At 38.7% G+C, this 19,675-nt stretch overlaps 1 protein-coding gene across 7 annotated transcripts in view; it reads right to left on the minus strand.

The window, feature by feature from the left end:
* The window catches only part of ABI2 (abl interactor 2), a 119,470-nt gene that overhangs the window by 30,405 nt on the left and 69,390 nt on the right, over positions 1-19,675 (minus strand). For 2 of the 7 annotated variants that reach the window (XM_039494323.1, XM_039494325.1), the window contains 5 exons: positions 16,050-16,147; positions 11,611-11,757; positions 10,370-10,494; positions 9,130-9,309; positions 5,895-6,053 (listed from right to left, as the gene is read on the minus strand). In XM_039494323.1, coding sequence (XP_039350257.1) covers positions 5,895-6,053; positions 9,130-9,309; positions 10,370-10,494; positions 11,611-11,757; positions 16,050-16,147 — 709 coding nt within the window. The remainder of the gene's footprint in view (positions 1-5,894; positions 6,054-9,129; positions 9,310-10,369; positions 10,495-11,610; positions 11,758-16,049; positions 16,148-19,675) is intronic. The other 5 variants (XM_039494320.1, XM_039494322.1, XM_039494319.1 and 2 more) reach the window with 3 other exon arrangements.

The following is a 19,675-nucleotide window of genomic DNA, read 5'->3' on the forward strand; positions in this document are numbered from 1 at the left end:
TGATCACATTTATAATGTCCAAAAAGAATAAAGTCTAAATCAGGAACATACATACTTGGTCCTTTAAAAGAGCCAGAAAGCTGAAAACAATCATGAGCCAAATTAGCCAGGAGAAGAAATTAATCAGAAAAAAATGAGTACTGATTGGGAGACATTAAAGAACACTTTAGTAGATGCCCAAAAAGCCACAATCAAGGAAGACTACCATGCTGATTAAAAAACCAACCTGGTTTAGGGAAGAAGTGAAGGCAGCTATAAAAATAGAGAGAACAACAGAAGAATGGGGAAGTTGATAGTAACAAATACAAATCAGAAGCCAAGAGTTATAGAAATTTGATAAGGGAAGCAAAAGAACACAAGGAGAAATCTATGGCCAATTTTTTTAAAATTGGTTTTTAAAGTATATTAGGAACAAAAGGTATCCTAACAATGGTATTGGTCCACTACCACATAAAAATGATAAAATCATCAATAAAACTTCAGAAAAGGCAGCCAAATTTTCAATAAATATTTCTTTTCATTATTTGAAAAAAAACAGATGTAGACTCATCATAACACTTATCCTTCTGAGATACGAGTGGAATGAAGTTAAACAGCAACTACTAAAGTTACATATTTTTAAATCAGCACATCCAGATAACTTGCATCCAAGAATTTTAAGAGAGCAGGCCAAGGAGCTTGCTGAACCATTAAGTTGATTTTTCAATAAGACTTGGAACACTGGGATAGCTGCAGAAGACTGGAAGAAAGATGTTATTCCAGTGTTTTAAAAGAATCTCAGAATATCAGGGTTGGAAGGGATCTTAGGAGGTCATCTAGTCCAACCCCCTGCTCAAAGCAGGACCAATTGCCAGATAGATTTTTACCCCAGTTCCCTAAATGGCCCTCTCAAGGATTGAACTCACAACGCTGAGTTTGGCAGGCCAATGCTCAATGGGATGACCTAGGTAATTATAGGCCTGTCAGTCTGTTATCAATTCCAGGCAAGATAATGGAGTTGCTGATCAGGGACTCAACTAATAAAGACATAAAGGAAAGCAATTACTTAATGCCAAACACCATGAGTTTATGAAAAATAGATCCTACCAAACTAACTTAATTTTTTTAACAAGATGACAAGTTTGATAAAGATATTAGTGTTGATGTAATAACATAGCCTTCGGTAAGATGTTTGACTTGGTACCCATGACTATTTTTATTAAAAAATAAAAATTAATATAAAATTAACAGGGCACACATTAAACGGATTAAAAGCTTGGCTAACTGATAGGTCTCAAAATGTAATTGTAAATGGGCAATAATCATTGAGCAGGCCTGTTTCTAGTGGGGTTCTAGAGGGATCTGTTTTGTGCCCTAATTTTTTTAATCAGGGTATGGCTACACTTGCAGCTGTGCAGCGCTGGGAGTTACAGCTGTCTTTGTACAGCTGTGTAGGGACAGCACTGCAGTGCGGCCACACTGACAGCTACCAGCGCTGGTATGTGGCCACATTTGCAGCGCTGTTGGGAGTGGTGCATTATGGGCAGCTATCCCAGCATTCAAGTGGCAGCAACATGCTTTTCAAAAGAGGGGGGTGGGGTGGAGTGGAGTGTGACAGAGAGCGGGGGAGAGAGAGAGTGAGTGGATTGTTTGAGCCAACACTTCAGCTCCCTGCCTTGCAAAATCTGAAAATTTCCTCGACCCCTCATTTACTCTTAATTGCAAATAGTATGCAGATCAGATAAGCAGCTGCTCCAACGGACTCCTTTCTCCCCCTCCCCCTGCTGTTTCTCTCCTCAAGCAAACACTCATCCACCTGCCTGCCTCATTCACAGCAAGGTAGTGGGTTATCTCAATTAATTGTTCACAGTCAGTTACAGATTGATCACAGCAAACAAGAGTTGTGTTTGTTTTTTAGATAAGCAGCTCCCGGAGCCCCGAGTTCACAACAAAACAAAGAGAGGCATCATAACAAAACAAAGAGTAATTTAGTTAAAAGGAGATATCCCAGAATGCTAATACCCTGGAGGCCAATAACAGTACTGGTGTGTGCGGCTACACTTGACGAGCAGCGCTGCATCACCAGCGCTGCACTCGTTATACCCCAAGCAGACCAGGTGTACAGCCAGCACTGCAGCCAGGGAGTTGCAGCACTGGATGTGCCTTGCAGGTGTGGACAGTTACTAAGTTGCAGCACTGTAAAGCCTCCACCAGCGCTGCAACTCTCTAGTGTAGCCAAGCCCTCAGTGACCTGGAAGAAAACATAAAATCATCACTGAAAGTCTGCAGATGACCTGCAAATGGGGGAGGGAGGAGTTAAAATATTGAAGAGGCCAGGTCATTAATACAGAGCAATCTGGATTGTGTGATAAACTGGATGTAAGCAAACAATATGCTTATTAACACAGTTAAATGTAAATGTACACATCTAGGAATAAAGCATGCCATACTTACAGGATGGGGGACTCTCGCCTAGGAAGAAATAACTCTGAAAAAGATTTGGGGGTCAGAGTGGATAATCAGCTGAACATAAGCACCAAGTACAATGCTGTGACCAAAAGGACTAATGTGATCCTGGGAGGCATAAACAGGGGAATCACGAGTAGGAGTAGAGAGATTAATTTACTATGTATCTGGAGCTGGTGCAACCACTGCTGGATACTGTCTCTTGTTCTGGTAACCGCAATTCAAGAAGAATTTTGCAATGGGTTCAGAGATGAGCCTTGAGAATGATTAACGGATTAGAAAACCTGCCTTATAGTGACAGACCCAAGGAGCTCATCTCATCTAAGGGGTGACTTGATTAGAGTAAGAAAGTTTATGCTCAAATAACCTTTTTAGTCTCTAAGGTGCCACAAGTACTCCTGTTCTTTTTGTAGATAATCACTGTGATAGATGTGGCAATTTCCTGTAATATCCAGGACAAACCTTACTGAATTAAATTAAAATTAATTCAGTGAAGTTTAAGCATTTTAGGAATTTGTTGTATTAAAAATGAAAAAGTGTATGTATTCTTGTGGGATTGTATGTCACTTCTCTAGGGGGAGATGAGGCCAGTGTAAACCTTGGGAAGTGTTGTGCTTCAAAGGACTATTTTAAACAATGCACCAGACAAACAAAGTTAAGTGGAGTTCCCACCACCTCTGGTTATGCAAAGATCCAACCTTCTGAAACTTCACCCTGAGGAGGGGACCACTGTCTGGCTGATCACCTATTCAGGGTCTCTGCAGATCAAAGACCCAAACTGTATAAAGAAGTGACTCAGATGGGGGTGGGGAGGGGTCTTGTTCTGAGCTAACAGCTGTTTTGAACTTCTACCCACAGAAAAAATCCCTTTGTGGTGTCTGAAGAACTCATCAACTGCCAGAGTCCTTATTGGAGTTGGGACGTTCTCTGGTTCTCTTATCAGCAGGCATGTAGATTTGTCTGAGGAGCCTGACGTCTAGAGTGGGTGCCCTCGCTGGACACAGAGGGGGAATACAAGTGCAGTTTCCCTGAACTGTGACAATCACACTGATTCTCTCTGACCTTGGAATCTATGAAAAGACTAGGGATGTTAATACCAGCGCTCTGTACATACTTTAACTCAGCTAATTTTGTTTTATCTGAATTCCTCCCTTTACTTGCATTTGAGCATGGTATACTTCACTAAATATAACTGTTGGGCAATATTACTAAGCATTGGTGTCGCATCTCAGAAGCAATTGCATTTCAGTGATAAGCTAAGTGATTGTAATCTAGGTGCCATCTTTTACTCAGTTCTCCTTCTTTCCCACAATGAAAGACTGTCATAAAATCCTCTTTATCCTCAGTCAGTAATTTGCAATTGGTAGTAGTTCTTCAGAACCCAGTTTTAGTCATATTTATATAAAAGACATGCTTACATCCCCACAGCCTTCCAAAAACAGCCTCACCACTGCAGCATAAAAGTTAAATAGCCTTAGTACTGCTATCCAAAAAGGAAAAGAAAAAAAAATTCATGCTGAAAGCATATAAAATACAGCGGAGGGAAAATGCATCAATATCCCCTGCACAAAATCCACACAATATGAGAAAAAAACAGTACTGGCTTTCTTGGGGAAAAAATGCCACATATTAAATGGGATGAACCTGATCCGACATCCCTGCTTCTTCTATCCTGATAATCTCCAAAGGCCTTTCCTTCAGCCCCCAGCCCCCCCCCCCTCCACTGGTCTCCCCAAACTTTAAGATCTGTTCTTTCCCCCAACCTACAGTAGGGCTAAGAAGCAGCTATGGTCCCCCATCCTGCCAATGCTTCCTCCTTCTGCGAATGGAGACCACAGCCCCCACTTGTCATATGTCCCACTCATGGATTCTAACTTTGTGAGTCCAAAGGCTCCCCTTTCCTTCCTGGGAGTCCAGATACACAGATCCTGCCTTAATACCCCTCTGAATACAACTAAGATTCCACATTCTGCCTGGTCATTGATTTAGAAACACCTTCTGCTGCATCCCCTTATTTATGCTGTGCCAAGTATCGCTGCCATGGAAGTATTTTCTTTGTGATTTATAGTTCAAGTGAATAATCCTCTTAATCATTACTTTCTTCTCGGGTAAACAAACTGAATTATGGTTACATAATTTATTTACAGAATATCTGGCATCTTTTACAATACAATAGTGGTAACTTCCAAAGGACGTTTCATTAAAAACAGAAATACAGAACAGTGGTCAAGAACACTCTGGATATACTGAAAACCCTCTTTACTTCAGAAGGCATTTCTTTTTAGTTGTATCTGACACTATTTCCTCTACCTTCTCCCTCTATCTTTTTTCACCCTTCAACATGCCTATAAATGTACACTACAAATACTATAACTCAAGCAGATAGAATAATTTAGTCATGCATCTTCACTCCCCCACCCACCACTACTACCTCGTCCTCCTGGATTCAAAGAAATGTCTCTTTGAGGCTAGCTAGCAACTAGAGATAAAATGATATGTTTGAGTTTGATCAAATCCCTTAGGCCAGATGCTAGAATCTGAGCATAATTTCAAGGTAAACATACAATTTAAAACTATAGAATAGCATCATTGCACCACTTGCACATATCTAGCTTAAGTATAAGAAATTTGAAAATCAATAATCTTCAAACATTCCTATTGAATCTCTCTGCATCTTCTGTATAAAGGAAAATCTGTTCTGAAGCTAAACATCTTCCCCTCTCTAATCAGAAATGTGGGCAAGAGGTCTGGTTATATGAATAGCCAGCCCTTTCCTACTCAGATACAGAACATGTCGCTTCTTGTTAAGCCTCAAAATTGAGCAGATAAGAATTCAACCTTCTACTTTTAGAGAAGGGTCACCAGTTAGACTAAACCAGCATATATGAAACTTGACTCCTGTGGCAGAGGTCCTCTTACCTCCCATATCTAGCACCAATGGCATCCTGACCCTAGATGCCTGATAAAACACACTCCAAGAGGAAGGCCCGCCTCCTAGACTGACCATTATTCAGGAGAGAAACATAAGTCTCCAGGCAGAAGTAATGGGGAACCAGGATTCAAATAGTTCATGAAAGACCAAACACTCAACCCACATCAGGATTGGAACAACAGGGGTACTGCAGATCAAGAATGAGATTCACCGGATGAGCCATGTAACGGGGATCGTGTGTAGTGCCTCCCCACACTGTCTTGTCAAGTCAGACGCTTGTTTTACAAACTCACTTCAATTAATAATAAACTATTGTAGGCTGTTTGCATTAATGGGAACCAAACACCTTATATGTGGACAATAGCCTCACCAGGGCTACCAATACTGTTTTAGAAGCCACCTAAAGCAGCTCGCAAAATCTACTGTGGAAAGAGCGCAGTCTCAAACAGACTTCACTGCTTTGAAGTTATGAACCCGTTGGTGTTTTGGATTGGATATACTGAAGTAACCCTCTTACCTGGGTTCTGGCTATAAAAAGGCCCTCCATTCATCTGGTTCTGAAGGCTCGTTTGCGAAGTGATGGAAGGAGGGCGCCTGTATGGCAAAGAGCCCCCTATTGTTGGGGGTGTATGCCGGGAGGCAGGTCTGTTCATGCTGTAGAACTGAACAGGGTGACCTAGGTTAGAAAGAAAGACGCGTTAGCAGAGAGAAAAGATTGAAGTCTGGCTTTTTAATGCTTACATTCAAGACTTATTCCAAGGATTGAATTTGGGGGGAGGAAACAGTAAGTCTGCATCTTAAGAGCATTTTGTTCAGTTGCCAGATCAGCTGAACTCTGAACGTCAGAGAATTCTGACACAAGGAAAAATAACTCTTGCTCAACTGCTAAACTTAGCACCACCAGCAAAAGCAAATACAGAAATGAGGAACTTTAGCTTTAAAATGTTAGAATTGGAGGACACTGTTTCCAGCTAGTAATATTATATGATGCTTCATAATAAATGTACATTCATGAATGGAGGTCGTTTTCAAATTGAACTAAAATTTCAGGTAGAGATGCTTCATCTCATTGTTAGCTAGCCAAGTGTCCACATCACTCACAATGTACCCGCTAATTCAACTGGAAGTCAACTCGGAGGACCACAAAGATGTTCTATTCTATGACTAAAGACCACAGGCATCTGAGCTGCGTCACAGCCACAGCTCTCAGGAAATGCGTGGAGGATCATTTTGGGGGAATAAAAAAGAACAAGCAGCTTGGGCAGAGGAAAGGGAATCCAGTACAATGTTCCAATGTATTAGAAAAATTTTAATTGACTCAACCCTTCAATACCACCTCTTTATTCCAACCAATGTTAACATTGCAACACACACAATTTCTATATCAAACTGATTCAGGCAGCTTACCTTAAACTACACCACAGAAGTCACAACTAGAAGACTAGTAATTTAACTTGAATCGCATTGTCATCACACGTGAACTAGTCATAAACCATGATGTTAAGCTACCGTATGTTTACATCTAATTAAAGCTCTGAAGCACGTTATTGACACTAAGGTAAACTAGACAGTTTTCAGTTTGCATGGTTCCCCCTCCACAACATTATAGGTGACTCTCATGGTTGTAAAAAAACCCAAGGGTTACCACCCCACCCCCTCCCTAAAAACCTCAGCCCAGTGAATTTCTGTCCTCTCATTTTTTTAATCTGTCATTCTGATTGATGAAACCTTTGCTTAAAGCTTTTTTTATGTATTAGAAACATTAGGGTGCAATTTCAGTCTGAGAATGAAAGCTTTAAGCTAACAGGGAAGTGATGAGATCACAAAGGTTCTTGTTATGCCTATTAGGAAAGAGTAAGAAGGTAGGGGAGGAGGAGAATGGGTGGAGTCACTGGTAGGTGGAGAGGGATGCTGCTAGTAGGTAGAGTCAATGGAAGACAGGAGGCTTTTTATCCATTAAGAATCTGCATTCCTGTCTGGCCAGCTTGGCATCAGCCATGGTCTTTTTAGCATATCTGGATTGGCCAAAATATCATAACATGTTGTTTACCTTTTCAACACTAATTCTGTTATCTGTATCCACTGGAAAATACAAAAGAGTAGACTGAGAATTACTGGATTCTTGTTTTACTTAAAGAATTTATAACAATGTACTTGTTGTATTTAAGGAATAAATATGCTCAAAGTCAATCACACATAATAGGTTTTGTTTCATAAAATTAGTGGCTTTTCTATTGGTCTTTTTATCCCTAGAAGGGTCAAAACAATGAGTTTCTTCAGGCTGGGGAAAATCACAACCCTGTAAAACAAAACTATTATTCTCATGCATCCTATTCCAAGGAAGTCATCTGAACACTAGGCTAATACAAGGAGAAAGCACCTCTTATTTTATTTCTTAACAAAGGGAAGATAGTAAATTATTTTTTTTAAATCAGATAATCTGAATTTTTATTAAAGGACCTGAGTTTTTCACTTCTATTTAATTCTGATTGTTTTATCAAAAATCCACAAGTAGTGCAGTTTAAGACCTAGAGACCTGTAACATTTTTCATACACCAGCGCATCAAAACCTGAAAATCAATCCAACTTCTGGCTGATCAGTCTCATCTTCTAACTGCACAAATACTTCAGACATTATGATGATTTGTTGCCACTGAGATTCATCACAGCTCAGGTGCAAGAATTCTTATATATGAGATTAGGAAATAATGATACATGCTTAATTTTACCCTTTAAATAAACACTACTTAAAGAATATTTTTCTGGCATGTTACAAAATTTCTAAATAAGCTTGAATGTAGACCAAAGTTATTAAACACCTGAATTAATACAGCTCTGTGATCAGAAGCCGAACCCATTACAATCAGCTACTGCAAATACATGTAAGCCATTTTTGATATATAAAACAGATCTTTACATAACACTACATCCAAAAATCAATCAAACAAAAGGCAATACATACTAGTCTTACATTATATTTAGTAAATAACACATGTTGAAACTTCAGCAATTAAAGAAATAAAATAAATATGCAGAGTGGCTTTATAAACGTTAAGAAAGCAAGCTTGAGTACATGCAATATATACCACCTATTGAACAAAGTCTTTTAGCAGAAAATGACTCAATTTGGGTATTAAAACTTCCATCTCACTCATAGTGAATCAAAAATGTACGCCTCTTTTGCAACAACTAATGGAAAGGAGAGATGTTGGCCCAAGACACCTCATGGTTCTACCCTACCAAATTCATGATCCATTTTGGTCAATTTCATGGTCGTAGGATTTTAAAAATCATAAATGTCATGATTCCAGCTATTTAAATAAAAAACGTCATGGTGTTGTAATTATAGGGATCCTGACCTAAAAAGGAGTTGTGGTAGGGAGGGGGTTTGTAAGGTTACTGTGTGTGGAGGGGGGGTACGGTACTGCTACCCTTACTTCTGTGCTGCTGCTGGAGAGTGGCAGCTGCTGGCCAGGATCCCAGCTCTGAAGGCAGAGCCACCGCCAGCAACAGTGCAGAAGTAAGGGTGGCTCACATTATCCATAGTGCTGCAAACATACAATACAGTGGTTGTTTACAGGACTAATACTCTGAAGCTCCTGGAAGAACAGGTGTTTTCCGACTAAACTCATATCCAACAAAACCAAACCAGAAAAAGCCATAAAGATCAATGACTCCTAAGGATCTCTGAAAAGCCTCAGATTGTGTTCACATCTTGGTTCAGCTGTCTATGAAATGGAGCAGAGACTCACCTGCTGAGGGAGTGGAAGAAACAGCAGGGGGAGTTGGAGAGGTGAAGCCATCAGCAAGAGGCTGGGCTCCTGCAGCTGCAGCATCTGGGGCAGCGGAGGGGGCAGTAGCAGGAGCAAGGGGGGAAGGAGCAGGTGCAGAGGTAGCAGGAAGGGGAGAAGTGCCAGCTGAGCCAGCAGGGGCTATGTGAAAAGAGGTAAAGTTAATACGGAGATCAGGTTAGCAAGGATTAGAAAAGCCTTCTGACAATTCAGCGTTAGATATTCAGTAAACGTTAAATGTTCTAGCACAAAAAGAGGGGATGAGAAAAAAATGAAGCTTATATTAAAAGGAGCATTCCAAAATATGCAGCAAATAAGGGTACCTGGATCAAGAAAGCCTGCTATCAATTACAGATGTAGAAACCAACGTCTGTACTTCTCAATGAAAGTCGTTACTTTAAGAAAGACTGCTTTCCCCCTTTGTTAGTTACTCTCCAATCTGTAGCACAGAACTCTGTAGCTTTTGTACAAAATTAAACATATAGCAAAGGGAAACCATCAGTTTCCCATAGCAATTTTTGGCCCAGAAAAATAATTTTTCAGAACACAATTTATGCTAAATAACGTTTTCCTTCATTTCATTGACTAAGGAAAGAAGCACACAGAAAATCCTCAACACTGCATGAGCAAAAGAAGGGAGAATACAAATACTATTTTCTGTGAACCGAACGTGTTTATGTTTGACAGACTGCCTTTCCCATGATAATCTGCTCTGCTTTCATGAGTATACTGAAGATTTACTTTGCTGTGTCCTTGCCTTTTTTAAAAAAAAAATAAATCTAAGCTTCTAATAAACTTCTAGATGCCTACATGAACAGAAAGCAAATGAAAGACCATTTATCTGGCTAAAAGGACAGAGAGACACTGTTTTCTTGGAACAGTGCTGTGTCCTATCTAGCCACATCTAGTCAAAGAGCTCCTGTCTCAGCTGGCTTAAATGAATCAACAGTTTTGATTAACCAATTGACATAAAAGGCAAACAGACAGGAAAATATCTGCATAACAAACATTTCCACACTCAGGGAATATCAGTGCACCCACATTTTAATTATTAGCACCAAAACAATGTTAAAGTTTGTATGGTTCTGGAAAAGTTGGCTTAAAAAATTCTCAGAGATTCAGAGTCTTGTAAACACAACAGTAAATAAACTAAAACATTAGGACTTGGACAGAAAGAGAGGAAGGTGAGATTCCTATTTACCTGGATAGACGCTAGGAGGAGATGGAGTGGGGACAGCAATAGGTACACCCACACTTCCACTTCCACTGTTCTCTCGACTGCTGCTCCGACTACTTGGGTGGCTCCCTCCACTACTCCCACTGCTGCTAAAGAAACCAAAGCCACCAAAACATAAATTATCTGGTCCATAGGAGAAAATACATAAAAAACATATAGTGGAAACTTGCTACTTCACACTAATGACTGGAAGAAACAAAGAACTGAAGTTGATATAACAAAAATCATTTTTCACAAAAGCATTTAGTTTGGATCAAGAATGTTCATTCATTTGGCACTAGTAATCTAACAAGTATATATGGCATTTTGAAAAGCTAATTACCATGACACCATTGCTGAGTGGAGAGAGAGATCCCATTTTTGTACAGATTACAAAGCATGTGGATTAGCAAGATTCTACTATATATGCTTCTACATTAAGTATTGTTGGGAGTAGAAGGGTTAAATCTATCAACATTTCCTGAACTCAGTAAAGTCACGTTTTTTCGTGTTTAGAATGGATATGGTATAAAGCTATTTGCTAGCCTCCTTAAATGTTTTTAAAGAAGAATTTAACATTTCAAGAGAGACAATTTTAGCTCTGATGTGGCATCTTATACCTCTGACAATTCCTAGGACTGATGAAGTCTTCTAGTGGTCAGTGAGACGGGAACAGTATCTTCTGTTATACATCATAACTGTGGTCCATCTCTGGGTTCAAAGCTAGTGGTTTCCTCATTTATGTGTTATGATTACTTCATTTTTACAGAACTGTTTAGCATTGTTCATCCTAAAGTCTCAAGATCTTTTATTTTTCAAAAAACTTCAATTATGAAGCACAAGCAATTTGTAGTCCTCCAATAAGCATACCTCATAATTCGCACACACAAAATAATCTCCCCAAATCTTTGTAAAGATTAAATAGAGAGGTTGCAAAGTTCCATATTACTATGACTGTTTCTACTACACAATTTTACTAGTACGTTATGAAGTACTATGTCTTACAAAATTAAAGTGTAATTGTGGGAAAAAGTGAAGTAAATTTTATGATGGAATAGTCTTGTTTTAATTGTGTCCTTGTGTCAATGCACAATGGGTTTCCCAGTCAATAGTGTATTAGTGAGGTTCTATTGTAGGGTCTGGGTTTGATTTTAATCACAGCAGTGCATCTTGTATAGATTACTGTATTAGGCCAAACATATTCTGTGCAGGAGTAGACTGAATACCTGTATGTGCGATTCCTCTGATTCACAGAAGCTGTTCTAACAGGGCTCTGTTGCGAGGGAGCCATATTACGTGTTGGGCTAGGTACATAGTCATTTGGTACCACTGGAGGACGCACAGGCTCCAGTGTGCGATAGGGAGAGTGACGCCTGGACAAAAAAAGCAATATGCACAGAAGCAAATTTAGTCAGAATATAGCGCAGCCACAGATCTTTTACCAGTGTAAACTTACAGTTATGTGTAGCAAAATCTAAGGGACTCAAAAAAATTGTTTTTCCACATGTCTGCAATATCCAATTTATGACCAGGGAGTGAAGAATGGGATTTATGCTCTCCATTTCCCAAACCCTTTTCCTATGGAGGAATTTTCAGTTTTGCATATTTTATTGATCTGAATCGAGCAGTTGAGGAGTCAGTTTGCCTTTCCGCTACTAAATCAGAGTAGTCTGCATACTTGTAAATATCTTATTTTGAATTTAACACAATAAGCTCTGTTTCAGGACCAGCCATTACATGAACATAAGAATGGCCATACTGTGTCAGACCAATGTCCATCTAGCCCAGTATCCTGTCTTCTGACAGTGGCCAATGCCAGGCGCCTCAGAGGGAATGAACAGAACAGGTAATCACCAAGTGTTCCATCCCCTGTTGCCCATTCTCAGCTTCTGGCAAACAGAGGCCCATCTCTGCCTCTCCTGGTTAATAGCCATTGATGGACCTATCCTCCATGAATGTATCTATTTTTTTTTAACCCTGTTGTAGTCTTGGCCTTCACAACATCCTCTGGCAAGGAGTTCCACAGGTTGACTGTGAGTTGTGTGAAAAAATACTTCTTTTTGTTTATTTTAAACCTGCTGCCTATTAATTTCATTTGGTGTCCCCTAGTTCTTGTGTTATGAGAAGGAATAAATAACACTTATTTACTTTCTCCACCCCAGTCATGATTTTATAGACTTCAATCATATCCCCCCTTAGTCGTCTCTTTTCCAAGCTCAGAAGTCCCAGTCTTATTAATCTCTCCTCAGATAGCAGCCATTCCATATCCCTAATCATTTCTGCTGCTCTTTTCTGAACCTTTTCCAAGTCCAATATCTCTTTTTTCAGATGGGGAGACCACATCTGCACGCAGTATTCACGATGTGGGCATACCATAGATTTATATAGGAGGCAAAATGATATTTTCTGTCTTCTTATCGATCCCTTTCTTAATGATGCTCAACATTCTGTTCACTTTTTTGACTGCTGCTCACACTGAGTGGATATTTTCAGAGAACTAGCCTCAATGACTCCAAGATCTCTTTCTTGAGTGGTAACAGCCAATTAAGACCTCATCATTTTATATGTATAGTTGTGATTATGTTTTCCAATGTGCATTACTTTGCATTTATCAACACTGAATCTTATCTGCCATTTTGTTGCCCAGTAACCCAGTTTTGAGAGATCCTTTTGTAGCTCTTTGCAGTCTGCCTGGGACTTAATTATCTTGAATAGTTTTGTATCATCTGCAAATTTTGCCACCTCACTGTTTACCCATTTTTCCAGATCATTCCTGAATATGTTAAATAGGACTGGGCCCAGTACAGACCCCTGGGGGACACCACTATTTACCTTTCTCCACTTTATTTCCTATCTTTTAACTAGTTACCAATCCATGAGAGAACCTTCCCTCTTATCCCACGACTGCTTACTTTGCTTAAGAGCCTTTGGTGAGGGACCTTGTCAAAGGCTTTCTGAAAATCTAAATACACTACCTCCACTGGATCCACCTTGTCCACATGCTTGTTGACTCCTTCAAAGAATTCTAGTAGATTGGTAAGGCATGATTTCCCATTACTAAAACCATGTTGACTATTCCAGGATTATGTGCATCTATGTGTCTGGCAATTTTGTTCTTTACTATAGTTTCAACCAGTTTGCCCAGTACTGAAGCCAGGCTTACTGGACTGTAATTGCTAGAGTCTCCTCTGAAGCCCTTTTTAAAAATTTGTGTTACATTAGCTATCCTCTAGTCATTTGGTACAGAACCTGATTTAAATGATAGGTTACAGACGACAATTAGTAGTTCTGCAATTTCATCTTTAAGTTCCTTCAGAACTCTTGGGTGAATACCATCTGGTCCTGGTGACTTATTACTGTTTAGTTTATCAATCTGTTCCAAACCTCCTCTAATGACACCTCAGTCTGGGACAGTTCCTCAGATTTGTCACCTAAAAAGAATGGCTCATATTTCGGAATCTCCCTCACATCCTCAACCGTGAAGACCAATGCAAAGAATTCATTTAGTTTCTCCACAATGGTCGTATCGTCCTTGAGTGCTCCTTTAGCATCTCCATCGTTCAGTGGCCCCACTGGTTGTTTACCAGGCTTCCCGCTTCTGATGTACTTAGAAATTTTTTTTTTGTTCCTTTTTGGGTCTTTGGCTAGCTGTTCTTCAAATTCTTTTTTGGCCTTCCTAATTATATTTTTACACTTCATTTGCCAGAGTCTATTTTCCTCATTAGGATTTAACTTCCACTTTTTAAAGGATGCCATTTTGCCTCTCACTGTTTCTTTTAATTTGTTGTTTAGCCACAGTGGCTCTTTTTTTGGTTCTCTCTTGTTTTTTTAATTTGGAGTATACACTTAAGTTGAGCCTCTATTATGGTGTCTTTAAAAAGTTTCCATGCAGCTTGCAGGGATTTCACTTTTGGTGCTGTACCTTTTAATTTCTGTTTAACTAACCTCCTAATTTTTGTGTAGTTCCCCTTTCTGAAATTAAATGTTACAGTGTTGGGCTGCTGTGGTGTTTTCCCCGCCACAGGGATGATAAATTTTATTATATTATGGTCACTATTACCAAGCAGTCCAGCTAGAGTCACCTCTTGGGACCTGATCCTGTGCTCCACTTAGGACTAAACCAAGAATTGCCTCTCCTCTTGTGGGTTCCAGGACTAGCTTCTCCAAGAAGAAGCCATTTAAGGTGTCAAGAAACTTAATCTCTGCATCCCTTCCTGAGGTGATATGTACCCAGTCAATAAGGTGATAGTTGAAATCCCGCATTATAATTGAGTTTTTTATTTTAATAGCCTCTCTACTCTCCATGAGCATTTCACAGTCACTATCACCTCCTGGTCAGGTGGTCTGTAATATATCCCTATTGCTATATTCTTATTATTTAAGCATGGAATTACCATCCATAGAGATTCTATGGTACAGCTTGGTTCATTTAAGATTTTTACTTCATTTGATTCTACGCTTTCCTTCATATATAGTGCCACCCCCTCCCCCCTCAGCACAACCTGTTCTGTCCTTCCAATATATTTTGTACCCTGTTATTACTGTGTCCCACTGACTATCCTCCTTCCACCAAGTTTCTGTGATGCCTATTATATCTATATCCTCATTTAATACGAGGCACTCTAGTTCACCCACCTTATTATTTAGGCTTCTAGCATTGGTATATAAGCACTTTAAAAACCTGTCACTTTTTAGCTGCCTGCCATTACATGATGTAATTGAATGGGACTTTTTTTTCATTTGACTGTTTCTCATCAGAGCCTACCTGTATTTTATCTTCCATTTTCTCCTCATTAGGACATAGGGAATCTTCATTTATAGATCCTCCGCTCCAAACCACATGCTCCTCTACACCTGTCGGATTTCCCCCAGACCTTAGTTTAAAAACTGTTCTACGACCTTTTTAATTTTAAGCACCAGCAATCTGGTTCCATTTTGGTTTAGGTGGAGCCCATCCTTCCTGTATAGGCTCCCCCTTTCCCAAAAGTTTTCCCAGTTTCTAATTAATCTAAACCCCTCCTCCCTACACCATCATCTCATCCACACATTTAGACCCCACAGTTCTGCCTATCTAATTGGCCCTGTGCGCGGAACCAGAAGCATTTCAGAGAATGCGACCATGAATATGCACCATATCAATGCAATAACTAGAAGAGCTGCTGTTCCTCAGGACATAATTCGTAAGGACTCTATCAGGTGAAGAAAATGTAGAATTCAGGTTCATAGCTCCACTGGAAAGCACATTTTACCATTCACTGCATATATGCCCAACCTGTGGCAAAGTATGTCAATTTAGATATTACATTAGCTACTGCAGATAGACAGTACAGCCTGACAGAAAAAACACACCACCAATTCTATCCACCACAGATAATACAAGCCAAAAGAAATCAAAGAAAGGCTTCCTGAATAAAACTTCTAATGACCTTCATAATCTACAGGCAGCAACACAACACCTACAATTTAAGATGTGGTCAGTACAAAGAATGGTGGTAAAACTTCTCCAAGCCTCACAGCCCATCTTTAGATGGTGGACAAGAAGCAAAAATAAGGAAGATGTTTAAAAAAATTTCCATGGTAGAAATGTAGGTGTTCAGCTGTTTAGGAATAGCTCTTCCCCATCTACTCGCTACAAAAATATTAAGTCTACAGTAATTGTACTCACCCAATAGTTCCTTTTCCTGACATTGGTGGGCTGGGTGGTTTCTGGGTAGGTGGAGTAGTACGAGGCAGCCCACCCATCTTCATATTCTGTGTACTAACCTGCATGAAAGAACGGAGGAAAAAAACAGCCTTTACTATACTCAGACTTTAGGCAATCAGACAGCAAGAGTCCCTGAAAATTCATTCTATAGTACTAAAGAGACAGGGGAAGGTTTAAACTGAAAAAAACTGAGAGGCCATGCATCTCATATGCAACTTCTACTCTGCTAGAGGTCAACAGTTGAACTCAAAGGACTCTTCGTTATGTGGGGTTTGCAAAGATTTGTATATAGAAACTGCATTTGCCTTTAGGCCATCACATGAATATTAAATCTCTGCTGATGTTGATTTACTTAATCCAATTAAAAATTCCTTTTAGCAGGGCGACTAAGTAGTTCTCTTTTGTTTTGTTAATTTGTTTAAGATAAAGGGCAGTTATTTCTGGTTGCACTGTTTAATGTTAATTGCCCCATATTGTTTGAGAATGGACTTTAAAAAAAACTAGAGGATTAAGCAGGGTTCATACTAGGCCAAAATACAGTAATTAATATAACTAAAGAGCAGCTAAACTTTAATAAAGTTATTTTTATATTCAAGGTATGCTCCCATAGAACTAAACTCTCTCGTTTTAAGATTTAATATAAAATTATGCTTTAAACAAGAATGCTATATATTGTAATGTTTTCACATTAATATACCAAAACTATTTAATGAACATAAACTACATATACAAAACATGTAGCCAAACTAAATTTATAACAGTCTAAGCTAAACTAAACCTCTAGTTTGTGGAATAGGAAAAAAGAATCATGAATACTACTGATGTGATCTTTCCCATTTTCTTCCTTAGAAAATAGTGAGATAATCAGAAACTACAAATTCAAGTTAATATTTCACTATTTAGGTCATCAGCATCAATGTTGACTGATCTCAGTGCTGACTGACAACATAATTACTACTTACATCATGAATTATAAACATCAAAACATTTTGTTTTTGATGTATTCACCAAGCCAATTAATAGCTCTCTCTGGCTGCATACAAAAGGTAGATACAGCAGGAAAAGAATTTATACACATATATTTAGGGAGGATCTATAAAATATCTTTTTAATCTATGAGCCCTAAATCTATTCCTCATCATATAAACAATGTCAAATGATTCGTGCTAAATAATTTAGGGTTTTATTTGTTTTTATGTTGGTTATTTCCCGTTATTAAATACTCTTTACACTCTCCTTTTCTGATACCCACACCATGCTCTACTGCACACAGCTACAGTGTACATCATTTCCAACATGTATTGTTTCCAAATAACGTGACATATTTCCAGAAAGTAAGTCCCCCTATTAGAGAAAAGGCTCAGTGATCAAGTTATTAGTGATGTTTAGAAATATTCTTAGAGGCAAATTACACCCTTTTAATCGCTCCAAAAGCCAAGCAGTGTTTATTTGTGTTGCCGTTTAAATGACAGATTATTTAAGGATTAATATATTGCAGTATCCTGACACACTGAAACTTGACTCCTATATAGAAGGTAAAAACAGAAGATGGAAATCTCAAAGCTATGCTGCTTTTAGCTTGCCAGGAAAAAAAAAAGTTTAAAGAAGTGACTATTGAGATTTTTAGAATTTTTGAGACAGTAAAAGTCTCAAATGTTCTGATTAGTTTTACAAAAATATCTTGCAAATAGTATCATAAAGTCCTTTAAGCCAACTTTAAGCAACATGAAAACTAAAGTTACTTTAAGTGAAGGGCTAGGTAAGCTCTGAACTACACCAATTTGAGGGGGAGAGGGAAAGTGTATAATGAAAGGAAAGTGCATTTTATTCTATACACGGAACATGGAAAACACATCCCAAAAGCTGGTTGTTTGGTTTTTTTTTTGTTTGTTTTTGTTTTTGTTTTTTTAAAGTTGCAGCATCTCCTTCGTCTCCTTTCATCAAACTTGTCGGTATCACCCACTTACCTGTCCAAGTTGTTTAAAACAAACATCCTTTATTAATGTTAACCCCTACGTCACTTCTTATGCAGGGGACGTCAATCGCACATTAAGCTCTATGAGTAGGATTTTCAAAAGTCTTCAGATGGGAACAGAGTTAGGCCAGTGGGAGCACTTTTGAAAATTCCATCCTAGATATTTCAAACCTCCCATAAGCGTCTATCACTCGGGGACACAAACTGCATCATAACCACTACCTATAGGATTACACTTAAACTATATGATTAAATCTACTTTAACATAGCCCTCAAAGTTTAAAGAAGAAACTACATTACTGTTATTAGTAATAATACTACAACAGTAATAGCAACTGCAATAATGTATTAGGCTCCCATTTAACTAGGAGCTGTACAAACAAACAGAGATTAGAGTCCCAGCCCCAGAGAGTTGGGGTGGGAGTAGTTGGAGAATAAAGTAAATTGAACAGTGTAGCAGAAAATTGGAAGTCGTGTTTGCAGTTTACCTCACCAAGGTAGAACTTCAGTGATTGCCAATATCTTTTACATAAGATGGACAAGAAACAGCTTTAGAAAACATGACTAAAAACAGTACAAGAATCTCTTTGTTAACTAGGAATTTAAACAGGGAAAAAGAAAGGACACATTCTTTAAAAAGACTAAAATGAAAGCGAGGGTAATGCATGATTAAATTTAGACTCCCCCATGTGATGACTGTGAAGCTGTAATGTTGAAAGAGAGCAAGTAATCAAAGCTTACACAGCTGTTTTACAAATCTGAAAGGGTTGACTGATTTAAGATTAGCTATTGTCAGTTACACAGCTCTGTTTGAACTGTCTCCACTTTGACTTAAGGCCAAATAATCAAGAAAAGCAATGAGAAATATACAGCTATTTCAACAGTTCTGATTGACTGACCTTCACTGCTAGAACAATACCATACAACATACAGAGAAAGCTTTCCGATTATCTTGGATGAGGAGAAATGGAGAGAGAGATAGCGTTAGGATAAAGTAGGAAATTGCATCAGTAACTTTAGCTGAGATGCAAGTCAGTTAATCCCTAACCCTCCCCAACCCAAGAAACCCACTGTCTATGTAAGGATTTCTAGTACCAGAAATAGTGGGGAAATATTCATTCCCCCATTACTATAAAAATGTTCACATATCTGCAGTTAGATCCACTTTGTATACCCTTTCTGTGTGTGCACACACATGCATGTCATACACAGATATCTTCCTACACTAATCCTCAACTCTGGAAATGTAAAGGAGTGACCCTAAAGTTTTTTTTTAAATAAGCAGCAAGAGAACAGAACGTTACTCTTGCATTCACTCACAGATTTTTAAGTTTGCCCAGTATACTTACTTTCTAGAATAACTGTGCTTTCTAAGAGGTTCTGATTTTATTTCCTAATTAAGTTCTTCCTAAAATGTAAGGTGTTCACATGCCAAGTAATTGAAGAGCGGACCAAATTGTTGCACTCTAATTACCCTGTATAAAGATGAGTTTAGGTTTCCCATCCAGACTTTTTCAGGAACGAATAAATGGATGCAAGTACTGTTAGACTGTTCAGTGATTTATTAGGCTGCAAAAAAGGAAGCAACTTAATTCTTTCTATATTAGGCACT

Source organism: Mauremys reevesii, linkage group 11, assembly GCF_016161935.1.
Source record: "Mauremys reevesii isolate NIE-2019 linkage group 11, ASM1616193v1, whole genome shotgun sequence".
NCBI lineage: Eukaryota > Metazoa > Chordata > Testudines > Geoemydidae > Mauremys > Mauremys reevesii.